We start from the raw sequence: 13,327 nt of genomic DNA on the forward strand, positions 1-13,327 counted from the left end.
TTTCACAGGGGTTACAAACAAGAATAAGTGGAAACCATATTTATGCAAATATTGCTGGTCTCAATCAGACATCTTTCACTACTTCTCTGTGAGTTGTCTTTAGACTAGTTGACAAGTCCTATAAAAAAAATCCCTTTCACTACCTTGAATCTCAACACCACCCTCCTGCCATCTTCTCCTCGGTCCCTCTTTGTGATAGATGGCATATATTCACAAAACAACTGGCACAATGAAGTGTTATCCATGGTGGTCAAATAAAGATAAATCAACCAGTACCCATGGAGATGGAAGTGATAGCACCAGCCCCCTTTTAAGCTTCTTTTAATTCTCTCAGTAAATTACTAATAGACTTTAGAGATTTTGCTACCAGAACTGTGATTGGTCTTTTTTAAAGTAAAAAATCATTTGAATTTAAGTCTTTTGAATTGCTTTTCTGAAGGTTATTTTACAGATTTTTACTTTTAACCACTCAACATATGACCTGTGAATGCAGTCTAATGGACTGGGCTCCCTAATAGCTTTTGTTCATTTGTATTTTTTTAGAAGTACCAAAGAGAAGACTTCCAGCATTGGCCAGTAGAGGAATATTTTTAAAGCACTTTCAAGTGAAGCAAACGAAAATAGTTGGATCATCTGTGACCATCCAGTACACTGTGACAATGACTTCATGTAATTGTAGTTACAGAATACCTTTACTGGCTGTAGGGTTTGCACAGGTAAATCTCCAAATAGCTATAATTCTTACTGTTTCTAAGTAATTGGCCATTAGTTTGATGACTGGGTTTTGTTGTTGTTGTTAGATTTTTCTTTTTTCCTTTTTTTTGCCTTTGTATCTCCAGCCCAAATGACTGAACTAAAAATCTCAACTTATGTAGGTTATTAATAATGCTCTTATTCCCTTTAAAGAAGATGCGACTTCTAAATATTAACAAGCCTCCTAAACATATACACCCAATTGAATATTTTTCATAATGGTTTACAACAGGATGCATATAGTACATATTTACTATATTCTAATAGACTTATAGATGTGCCAAGTACTTTCCTGACATTTATGCCTTTGCTCAGACTCCTCCTGTCAGTTCTGGGTCAGAGTTGGCAACAGGACAGGGAAATCCAGAGGATTCAAGCCATAGAAGTGAGGTAGGCCACTAGAGCAGAGTGGATGTTTGGAACTGAGTGATAAAATGTGGTGTTAGCATTATGTATGGCCATTGTCCATAAATCAAGACAGAAGGACACAGTCAGAAAATTACTCTGATCATTCAGGAGAATTTTCTGCATAGAGACCCAGACTAGACAGAAGGGTAGAAGCAGTGTCTGTGTTTGCAATTGAGATCCATGGTCTGGGTTTCAATTTGGCCTGAGAACTAGTTAGAGAATGGAATCTTGACAAGGAGCCTGGAGGAGAGACACTTCAGAGTTTGGCAGAGATGGAAGCTTACAAAACAGTACCATACAAAAGAGCTCTGAATCAAACCATTTTTCATGATGTGTACCATCAGGCCCAAGAACTGTATCCTGCTCTCCCAAATAATGAAACAGGTTTCAAGACTGATGATTAAAGCATTGGTATGATTGATGATTAAAGCATAAGCAGCAAGTTGGGTACTCTGGGGAGTCCTTGTAATTTCAAAAGTAGGTGCTCTCCTAAATAAATCGTTTTTCTCCTAAATAAGTCTTAACCTTCTTTCAAAGTCAACTTAGCTCCCACCCACTCCATAAAATTATCTTTGACACTTCATTCCATAGTGACTTTGCTTTGTTGCTTACTTTTTAATATGAACATTTATTATAACTTAACTCACTCTCAAATCAATTTAATCTCCTTGGCAGCAGGATTACTCATGTTGTATTTCTTTGTAGTCCATAAAATGTCCTACTTGCTGTAGTTGCTCAATAAATATTTTCCAATTAATTGATTGATAGTGGGCTTAAATCCGTGAGGTTTTGATAAAGTAACTGATTGCCATTCAGATGACTGGATTTGTTTTGGTCTGGTAAACTTCAGTCACAGTGGTACAATTTTTTCATCTATGAGACTTCTCTGAATGTTTTGAATATTCCTAAACTTGTTAGACTCATCTCTAATGTTATCATTGTGTTATGCTAGGTTGGAAAGAAAATTATGTTAGCATTGTCAAAATTAATCATTATTACAAATATTCACCTTGGAATCTTAGGTTATCGCTAACAGCACAGAAAATGAATTTGTGTACAGAGGAATGAATTGGCCTGGAGAATCACAGATTCGTATTCAAAGAATTCAAGCAGCGTCTCCACCAATACAGGGCAACTTCGATATTCAGGCTTATGGTCATGTACTTACAGGTATAAGACAAATACTTGAGTACTTTTTTGGTATTTTGGATAAAATATTCCTAATGATGACTATAAATTTATAGTTACAAAGGAGCAAATATCACATATGTGTTTGAAATATATAATGCTCTCTGTATATGGATGTGTGTACACACACACACACACATTAATATATATATATATACAGACCCATGTGCCTTTATGCAGCTCATTATGCATTGGAAAGAGCACTAGTCACAGGATCAAGACCTGAATTCAAATCCAGCCTTTGATACTTACTAATTGTGTGATCCTAGGTAAGTAACCTGATCTCTGTTTACCTCAAATATAAAATGGGGATAATAACCCCCAACTCACATGGTTATTGTGAGGATCAAATGAAATATTTATATGTGTTAATATTTGCACACATGCATGCACACATATATATATATAAACACACATATATACACAAAACACACACACATATATATATATATATATATATATATATATACACACTTGTATACACAAATATATATACAATTATGTATTACAAACCCATAGTGGCCTAATCATAAACAATTATCAAGCCAATCATGTCTTGAAAATTCCCTTCAGGGTAATAGTAAAAAAAATCAAATGTATTTGAGGCTTAACTTTTAATGAAACATTTATAAAACAGAAAAAAATTTCATCTTAAGACATCAATTACCCTTTCCCTTCATTCCTTCTCCACTTATCTCATCTTAAACTATATCAGTGATTATTACCCACAATGCTTATTTATGTTATCAACAAAAGTTAACTAATATCTTAATTAAAGGTGTATGAGCCAAGACTCAAGTTTGAGTGAGACACTGATCACATATCTTATTGAGACCAAAAAGAAAATGCTGAACTCTAAGGGAAAAAAATGACCTGTTGTTTATTTTTAGCATACTGAAAGAGAGAGACAAATGGATGGATGGATGAAAAAATAAGACAGAAAGAGAATATTTGTTAAGAATTTACTATGGTCAGTCATTGTGTTGATTAGTGGGAAAAGATATGCAAGCAGAAAAAAAGACAGTTTTTGCTCTCAAGATGCTTGCATTCTATTTGGGAAAGTCAATGTATAAAAGGAAGTGAAGGTGGTGAGAGGAAAGGAGAAGTAATGGAGTCATGAACTGAACTTTGTATAAAGAGAATATGACTGATGTGGATGCTTCCTCAAATAGAGGTTTCTGGAAGAAACTCACCAATTAGAGGAGGAGACCCTGAGGGTGGAGTTGTTGCTTGTATAAGAAGGCAGCTGGGATGGAGGTGGAGAAGTGCCTGGGTTGAGCGAGGTTTGAAGGGAGGATGACTGGTGTGGGTGGAACTGGAAAAGGACATTTGAATTGACAGTAATTTATAATGCAAACTTCACACATTTTGAAAATGTTTTGTGAATTTATAACATCTGCTGTTTGCCTTCCTTGTGTATATACAGGTCTATCTACTGACATTTCAGCTGTGGATTTACAGTATGCACTCCAAAGTATTCCACAAATGGGCCAAGTCTCAGTGACGAGAGAAGGAACCTGTGCTGGGTATTCATGGAAAATCAAGTGGAGAAGTTCATGTGGGAAACAAAATCTTCTGCAGGTTCTGTCCTTTGGATTGACTTCAGGATTCTTTAGACTATATCAAGCAGGACCATTGGGATTTTGCACAGTTTGTCCTGTATAGCCAGTTGTCCTAGAGTTCACCAGTTTAACAAACATTTTTGGAACACCTATTCTATAGAGGGTTTCATTATTTCTAGGGGAATATGAAGTCAGAAACAAAACAGCCCCTGCCTTAAAGAAGTTGATAATCTAAAGATGCAATACACAATGAGTGTTAGTCATAACAGACATAAAGAGCAGACAAATAACTCAAGGATAATTTGAGGAGGAACAAAGCAATAATAACTGGGGAGGGGGGAGTCAGGATGATGATGAAACTGAACCTTCACAGCTCAGCTTTTCAGGGAATAACAGGATGTCAACAAGTGGAGATTGGGAGAAAGTACATTCCAGGGATGCTAACACACAGAAGTAGGAAAGGAAAGGATATAATAATACTCACTGGCATGAATGTAGTGCTTAAGGTCTGCAAAACATTTTATGTATGTAATCTCTTTTAATTTCTATAACAATCCTGTGAAAGATGGGGAAACTAAGACAGAGAGCTTCCATGAATTTTCCCAGGTTTTACAGCTAGAATCAGGAATTTAAATCAAGTCTTCATGACTCTGGCATTCTATTCACTGAGCTAACTACTTGTTCCAAAGTCACTGTTCAAAGAATAGATAATAGTTATGTTTGACTAAAACATAAAGGGGAATAATGTGAATTAAAAATAGAAAAGAAAGTTGAAGCCAGAGTGTAGATAGTATTGAATACCAAGCTATGGTGTTCATTGTTTGATGTGGGTGATAGTGGTTTGGTTATTGCTCTGAACAAAGGAAAGATATAGTTAGATCAATGTTATTATGAGGGCAGTTAGGTTATAGTTTTGGAACTGGATTCAAGAAGACCTGTTTCTTCATCTGTAAAATGAGGGTAAAGCATTATCTTCCAGGGATTTTATGAGATAAAATGAAATAATATTTGAAAAGTGCTTTACAAGTCTTAAAATGCTTGATCAGTGCTAGCTAATATTATTATTAATTACTATTTTGTCAACTGCAATGAAAGAATGGAAAAGGAAGAGACTAGTGGCAGGGAGACAAATCAGGAAGTTAGCAGAACTGTCTGGCAGAGAGATAATGATAGCCCAGACTAGACTGGTAGAGAGTAGAGAGAGAGAAAAGGGGAAAGATCCTGTAAGATAGTATTAAGACTTTTCAGTTGATTGGATTTGAAAGAAGGGGCAGGGGAAGGAGAGAGGGAAAAGGAGAAAAATCAAAGATGTCACCATGGTTACAAACCTAGAGGATGAGGATGACAGTGCCCTCAGAGATGAAACTTAGGAGAGATGGGTTTGGAGGGTAACATAAGTCCATTTTAGGAAATAAAGATCTTGAGGTGCTAGTAGAATATTTAGATGATAATCCTATGCTAGAGTTTAGGATGCAAATCAGGTATGAATCTATAGTGGGAATCACTGATATTGAGAATCATAGACTCATCATAGAATCTCAGAGAAGAGAGCAAAGAAATAAAAGAGTAAGGTGCCAGAAACAGTGATTGGAATAGAGAGGATTGCAAAGTAGTAGATAATGATTCAGAAGAGCCACTGAGGAGAAATCATATTGTTAAGATGAGAATCAGGAGACTATCATGGAATTCAAAGGAGGAGACAGTTTCTAGGAAGGGTTGCTGAGCAACAGTGCTATAAGTGAAGTCAAAAAGAATGGAAACTGAGAAAGAAACATAGAAATTTGCAACTTTTGAGAAAGCAATTTCAATAGAATGGTGGAATAGATGCCACATAGTAAGGAATTGGTAAGCAAATATATGGTACAGCTACCAAGGCTGTAGACCATCTTCCTAAGAAGTTTTGCTATTAAAAGAGTGACAGGTGGAGTGAGATAACTAGAAGAGATATTGCATAGTTATGTGAAGATGAGGGATAACTGGGTATGTTTGTGGGTAATAATAAAGGGACCAATAGATAGAAAGATATTGAAGACATGGGAGAGAGAGAAAATAAATGAATAAAAAATTAATCAAAAACTTACTATGTACCAAACATTTGCTAAATGTTGGAAATAAATATTTGAAGACAGTCCCTATTCTCAAGGAACTTTTATTCTTTTTAAATATATTTTTATTTATGTCATTGAGTATTTCTCAACTACTTGTAAAAACAATTTCACACTATTACCATAATATTACAGTCCTGCTCTGCTTTTCTTAGTAGGCTAGAAAGTGATAATTTCTAAAATTCATATATTATCAAAGAATATTAATGAAATAGTGAAAACCATTTAATACTTATTTTCTTATTTGATTTGTTCTTCCCATGTTTGAAACTATTTACTTGGGGAAAAAACCCCAAAGCCAAGGAATGTAATATATTAGCATTTATTATGTGGTCTTTCTTATCAAGTAATTGTATATAAAACAGATTAAAGATTTCAACATCACTGGAGAAGAGGCTAATATAACAGCTACAAGAATAACTGAAGGTGGCCTATTCAGACAACACATACTAGGAGACCTACTTCGTACATCCAACCAATTGCCACAGGTATTTGTGAAACTTTCTTCTTGTTGTGTTTATCTTCCATAGTCAGTGGAGGAGGGAGAGGGGAGAGAAATTTAAGATCCTCTTAAGATGTACTATATCATAAAATATTACACACACATGCTTACACATTTACAAATATATGTTTATGTTTGTGTATATATATATGTATACATGCATGTATACATTCATACATACCATATATTGATTGGGTTAGCTCAACAATTTTTTGAGATTTTTGGATGTTAGATATGATTTATAATCCTATGATTTTTTATTTGAAGGTTGAAGTTTACATCAATGGACTTCCAGCTAAATGTTCTGGTAACTGTGAATATAAATGGGATACAATGAACACTCCCATAATTTTGGCCACAAGTCCTTCTCAAGGTAACTTTTTTTGTTTTGTATGTGGAGTGGGAGGAACACTATCACTGAAATGTTAATTCAGTTGAAAATTGTGTAAAACAATATCATTCCAAAGTGTCAAATAGTTCACATATGCCTGAAAGCATGAAGTTCTTGAGCAAAGAAAGCAAAGGAAGTGGAATTAATTACCTGTCATTGAAAAGAGACCTCCTCTTTGAAGCTAAACCCACTGCTTTGTATATCTCTACCTTCAAGCAGGCAAAATTTATCTCCTTTAAATTTCATTCCACACGCCAAAGCATCTTTCTTCATCCATATGGGTTACTGCATTAATTAGCATCTCTTCATATACTCAAGCATTTTTCTTTGTGCATTTATTACTAAAGGGATGATAGCATAACAGTTGTTTTCTCATAAAAGGCAATGATCAGGTCTGGAGAATTGATGAATGAGTGAGTCCAGAACTATTGCTGAGAGCTGTAGAGTACATAATTTGTCTTTTCATCAAAGAAATGTCTTGATAGTACTTAGAAAAAATGATGAAGTGTAATTTATGTCTGCCTAATGTTCCCCAGAATTAAAATAAGCTAGCATCAGTATCGTAAGGAGGAAAACGCCTTTTTAATAATAAATGACAATAAATAAGCTTGATTGTATAAAAATAATTTCTGATTTTCTTTGGATGACATGCCTTATCCTGGTTATATTACTTTGTGCTATTTTTACATTAGTTATGAGAAATATTTGGCATTTTTACAAGTAATGCATCTTTCTGGGGAAAATCATGTATTCTTCAGGGCTTTTGAAAATAATTCAGTTCACTTCAAAATAATTCATGTTATACAACTTCCCAGTAGAATTGAGCTGATGTGCCCTGAGTTCATTATTGCCTTTTATCTCCTGCTTGTGCTTATTTTTGCATTTGTTCCTCTTATTTGGTAATATTTTTTGTTTTGGTTTAGACATGATTATGTTCATCTAGGGGAATGAGTATGAAAACTTCCTGTTAGAAGAGAGTTCCTGGGGGAACTGAGAGAATAAATGACTTGCTCATAGTCTGTGGAACACTGAGTATGTATTACAGGAAGAACTTGAACCCTGATCTTTCCTGGTTCTAAGGTTCTAAGATCTCCCAACACCAAGCAAGCTATAGCTCTATTTCAATGATATTGGTATAAGTTGATAGATAACTGACCCAGGAAGATCTGAATTGAAGTCCCTCCTCCAACACATATTGATTGGATGACCATAGGAATATCATTTAAACTCTCAGTGTTCTAGTCAAATCTACAGGAATGTATATTGCAGAATATTTGCTGACCTATATCACAGGGAGGAATTTCTTCATTTGGGAATCCACTGTACCAATAAACCCGTAAATTCAATCCCTGTGCCTAAACCTATATTCAAAATGGGGAAACAGTGTCTTACACTAATAATTGTAACTTGTTTAACCAATCTCCTAAAGAAATAATCTGGGGCGGTTAGGTGGTGCAGTGGATAGAGCACTGGCCCTGGAGTCAGGAGTACCTGAGTTCAAATCCAACCTCAGATAATTATAATTACCTAGCTGTGTGGCCTTGGGCAAGCCACTTAACCCCATTGCCTTGCAAAAAAAACCCTAAAAAAAAAGAATAATCTTACTTATCTTACTTTATTAAATATTCAGTTCATATGTTTTGCGGTCATGTTTTCTCTAGTGGTCATATATAGAAAATTGTGCTATGAGTGATGTAGAGTAATCAACATTTTCATTGCTCAAAATCTATTATAATTCTTGATGAGATTTACTTTTTGTTTTATTGTTTACATTTCATTACAATTTTCCTCTGCATTAAAATATAGTTTAATAATACTAGGCTATATTTTTTACTATCTTAATTTAATCTTTCTAGGATCATATGAAGAAAAAACAATTCTAACAATATCAGGCTCTGGCTTCTCTTCAAATCCAGCAACATCAGTTACTGTTGGTTCAGTAAATTGCCCTATTTTTTCTGCTTATGGTAAGTCTCATGTTTTTAACATATAAATTTTAAGATTATATTAAATTGTAATATTAAAATAATAATTCTTCTATAGATTAAGGTGAAATTTGAGATTCTTTGGATTATGCTTTTCCTCTTTCAATTTAATTTATTTCATCAAAGTGGTCTCTGTAGTGTAGTATGTGGAAATGTTGACCACCATGTTTTGCTGATTCCTACCTCATAAAATCAATCAATTAAAATCTTATTTTTGTCCTAGTTGTGTCTTAAAAACACCAAAGTGGAAGAATAGTTGCCCTGGATCTACTCTATTGTTATTCTTGTTGTGTCTAGTATCTTTCTTTAACAATGTCATAAAGGACAGATAATAAGGACATAGCTAAGTTGTCTGTCCTAAAATAATAGCGTTTATACAGCATTTTATGACTTGTAAGGTGCTGTGCATATGCTTAATCATTTGATTCTCATAACTTTATGAAATTGATGCTATTGTTATTGCCATTTTATAGAAGTTAAATGACTTACACAGGGTCACACAATGAAATAAATATCTCAGACAAGATTCAAATTTAGGTCTTCCAGATTCCCAAGTCCAGCACTCTAGTTCCAATGGACCACCTAACTGCCTCATCTAACTTTATTCCCCCTTCACTCCTCCCAAAACTTTCTCATTTAACAGCTCATTATGAAGCTCTAATTCATTTTTATTTTTAGTACTCTTATGGCCATATCCCAGAATGCCACCATTGTGGCAGGTGCAAATTGAGAGAAATTTCAAGAGGGAGGGTCTAAACTGAAAAATTTGGTCACGAAGGGGAGGAGAATGATAACTTAAGGGGCTAATAAGGTCAAGGATAGGTTTAGAGGTATCCCTCTTCAGAGTAAAATAATGTAAGACATGGTAGGCCACAATAAGAAGAAAGTTGAATGAATATTTCTGTAATTTTAGCTTGCAAAAATTGTTGATTTGCTTTATTCTTAAGTACAAAAAGTTTCATATCCTTTAAGGAAGTGTGAGAAACTTTTCAATTTTTTTGTTTTGTTTTGTATTTGAGGATAAGAAAGATAAAAAGTACTTAGTATACTTACTTTAGGTAAATACTATAATAACAAAACAGCAGTATAATTTTATATGAGTTTGTTTGGAGACAGAAGGGAAAGAATTATAGGCTTAAAAAAATCTATTTGTATTTCAAATCTATACTGTCTTTGTGGGGTAAATGTTTATTTCTCTGGAAAATTTTTTAACAGAAAAATTTTTGGAAAATATTCATTTTTAATATCACCTCTTTCATCAGTTTAGGTGTGATCCCTAAATTTAACATTCAAAAATTTGATAAACAAGTGAATATTTACCATCTGCTACATGTGGGCTTCATAATTTTTATGACTGACCATGTCTCAGGTCCTATGAGTCTGGGGTTTTAGTCTACTCTCAGAGGCAACATAAGCTTGATCATTTTGATTGCCTTTCTTGAATTTGTAGATACAACAATCAGAACTGTTTACTTTATTTCAGGCATGGATTCACCATAATTTTATACAGAAAGATACCTATATTAGCTGTTTGGTTCTTAGTTAATTTCCTGATAATCCCCCACATTATTTTATCCCTCTGCCTAAAATAGCATGATGCATTGCTATGTCAGGGGTCACTAAGGCCAATGTACCTTATGGAATATATTATTTCTTTTCAATAAATTATTTTTTTTCCTTTTGGCTTTCAAAGTTTACATGCATGTCTATTGCTTGAAATTATCTTCATGGAAAATAGTAAGAGTTGGTGGAGATCACTCTGTTTACTAAATGTGTTCTGTATGCAGTTTTTTCAAAAAAGTAATGGCTGATTGATCATGAAACATCGGATACATCATATCTCACAAGTCTTAGTGCAGTTTTAAACTTTAATAACTATTTAATAGCTATTTTTAATAACACTTGCTTTCAGGATTGTTGTTTTTAAAATAACTGTTAAAGTTTAAAACTGTTCATTGGCAGTAAATGTTTGCAAAGATTTTATATCTTTAAAAGGAAGATATGAATATATAATCTCCTTATATAAGTTAACATAGTGAAAGGCATGTAAGAGTATAATATGAAAGTATTGAATGCACATTTCTATAATTTTATCTGGCAAAAAATAATTAATCTCTTTTTTTTAACTCAAGAAAATGAGATTAAGTGTCACATCCTTAACGGAAAAGCAGGAAACTTCCCAATTGTTGTCTCCGTAGCTGAAATGGGACTGGCACACCATGTAGGGGAAGAAATGTTTAGCTTCACCTATAATACACAGATCTTGCATATCTGGCCAACTTCAGGGAGCCTTGCAGGTAATTGTGCTGAACCAAAAGATTGTTTGTATATTTTCCTTCATTTTGTCTAGAACAGTGCAAACCAAAAGTTCACAGTAACAGAATAAATTGAAGCATCTCTTTTAAAAACTCAATATTATCTTCTTGGTTTTTCTAATGAAAGGTAACATGAACTGAATATGACTGGCTGATTTTCCTTCTTTTTTAAAACACAAGTCATATTAATTACTTATTGTTTATATTCTCATTTAGGAATACTAGTTGATATATATATATGTATATAGATAGATAGATAGATAATATTTAAAGGTTTCCAGATTTCACATCTATTGTCTTCTTTTAGCCTAACAACAACCACTTGAGGTAAAGTATTATTAAATATGTATCTTTAATAAATTTGTTTTATTTATCCTCATTTTAAAGATGAGAATTTAAGACTTAGCTCAAACAACTTGTTCATGTTCATAAAGTAAATAAGCTTCAGAAATATAACCAACTCTAGTGCTCTTTCCATATTTTTACTTTGTCTTTCAATTTACATAGAATATTATTATTGCATATTTCTATATTAGTATTATCAGTTGTATTGAAAGAGTTTATTCATTATCAGTCTATTTATCAACAACTCCACTTTTCATAGCAAACAATATTGTGCCTGAGTGTATAGTACCAACTAAAGTCTTAGGATCAAGATACTACTATTATTAATAATAATAATTTGCAATGGCAGAAACTGGTATTTATATAACACCTACTTTGTTAAGTGCTTTACAAATATCCCATTTGATCCTCCACAATCTGGCTAAGTAGGTACTATTAGTAACTCATTTTGTAGTTGAGAAAATTGAGCAAACATTAAGTGACTTGCTCAAAATCACACAGCTAGGAAAATCTAAGGTCATATAGAACTCAGGTCTTTCTGACTTTTCGATCAGTGTTCTATATCCAGTTTGCCACCCAATTAACAAGAAAAAGGAAGACAAGAAAAACAGAAAATTTTTTCTTTTGTCTTCCTTTGTTCCTTTTCTTCTTTCCTTCCTTCTCTCTCTCTCTCTCTCTCTCTCTCTCTCTCTCTCTCTCTCTCTCTCTCTCTCTCTCTCTCTCTCTCTCTTTCTTTCTTTCCCCTTTCCTTCCTTCTTTAACTCCTTCCTTCTTTCCATTATTTTTTCCTTCTCCATACCTCTCTCCCTCCTCTTTGCTCTCTTCAGTTCTAAGTTTCTATCAAATTTACAGAATTTTAGGTTGATAGTAGCAAGTCTTAATTTAGTCTTACCTCTTCCCATATATGGTATGATAATAAGGAAAATGGGACCAATAAGAGAGTACTGTCCTGTCTTCCCTCAAATAGTGATGAAAAATCTTGGTAGTTCATTGGAGTTTCTTCCCAGATTGCTATAATCTATAAATTCATCTCTTCCAAGATTGCTTTAATCTATAAATTCATCTCTAGACTTCTCCCCAGCCCCAACTCTGTATTTCCAGATTTCAGTGCATAAGCCTGATAGTGATTCCATGACAGCAAACTGTGTGCCCTAAGCACAATATCAAGATAATGCTTTAGACATGTATTATTATTTCTCTGTAATGAATATCAAGATGATGCCTTAGATGTGTATTATATTGCATTTCCTTACTTTTAACCTGGATCTGTCCCACCTTTCTCCCTTCCTTTTGTAGGAGGCACTCTTCTGACTTTGTCTGGATTTGGTTTTGCTGAAGATTCCAAGATATTAGTGGGAAATAAAAGCTGTCCTGTAATTGAGGGAAATTTTAATGAGATTAAATGCAGAACTCCAAAGGTAAATAAATAGTTCTTCAACTTTTTTTCTAATGCCTTTGTAAGCGATCTCTTGATTTTAAGAGATGGGGGAAAAGCTCTGCTTTCAATGCTAGCTACAGGACTTGACATGAAATAACACAATCCTGGGTATTACCCTGGACATGTTCATGAAATTCTTACTGTAAACAGAGTGTTTCTATGTGTATTAAAAACTTGCACAAACACACTGGAGATCTTCTTGACCCAATAGAATTTGACATTTTAGGGGGAAAATTGTTTGACTTAAACCAAATACATGAGACATAAGAGCCACAGGTGCCAGGTGAATGTCAAGCTTTAGTCAGTATAACGGAAACTTACTATGTGGGTCTTTT

The 13,327-nt window shown here is 33.9% G+C and overlaps 1 protein-coding gene across 1 annotated transcript in view; it reads left to right on the plus strand.

Moving 5' to 3' along the window:
* PKHD1L1 (PKHD1 like 1) overlaps nt 1-13,327 on the plus strand; it is a 194,951-nt gene that overhangs the window by 62,149 nt on the left and 119,475 nt on the right. Inside the window, exons 23-30 of the mRNA XM_074201203.1 lie at nt 544-716; nt 2,184-2,331; nt 3,776-3,930; nt 6,382-6,504; nt 6,786-6,891; nt 8,766-8,876; nt 11,027-11,191; nt 12,851-12,972. Coding sequence (XP_074057304.1) covers nt 544-716; nt 2,184-2,331; nt 3,776-3,930; nt 6,382-6,504; nt 6,786-6,891; nt 8,766-8,876; nt 11,027-11,191; nt 12,851-12,972 — 1,103 coding nt within the window. The remainder of the gene's footprint in view (nt 1-543; nt 717-2,183; nt 2,332-3,775; nt 3,931-6,381; nt 6,505-6,785; nt 6,892-8,765; nt 8,877-11,026; nt 11,192-12,850; nt 12,973-13,327) is intronic.

Source organism: Macrotis lagotis, chromosome X, assembly GCF_037893015.1.
Source record: "Macrotis lagotis isolate mMagLag1 chromosome X, bilby.v1.9.chrom.fasta, whole genome shotgun sequence".
NCBI lineage: Eukaryota > Metazoa > Chordata > Mammalia > Peramelemorphia > Peramelidae > Macrotis > Macrotis lagotis.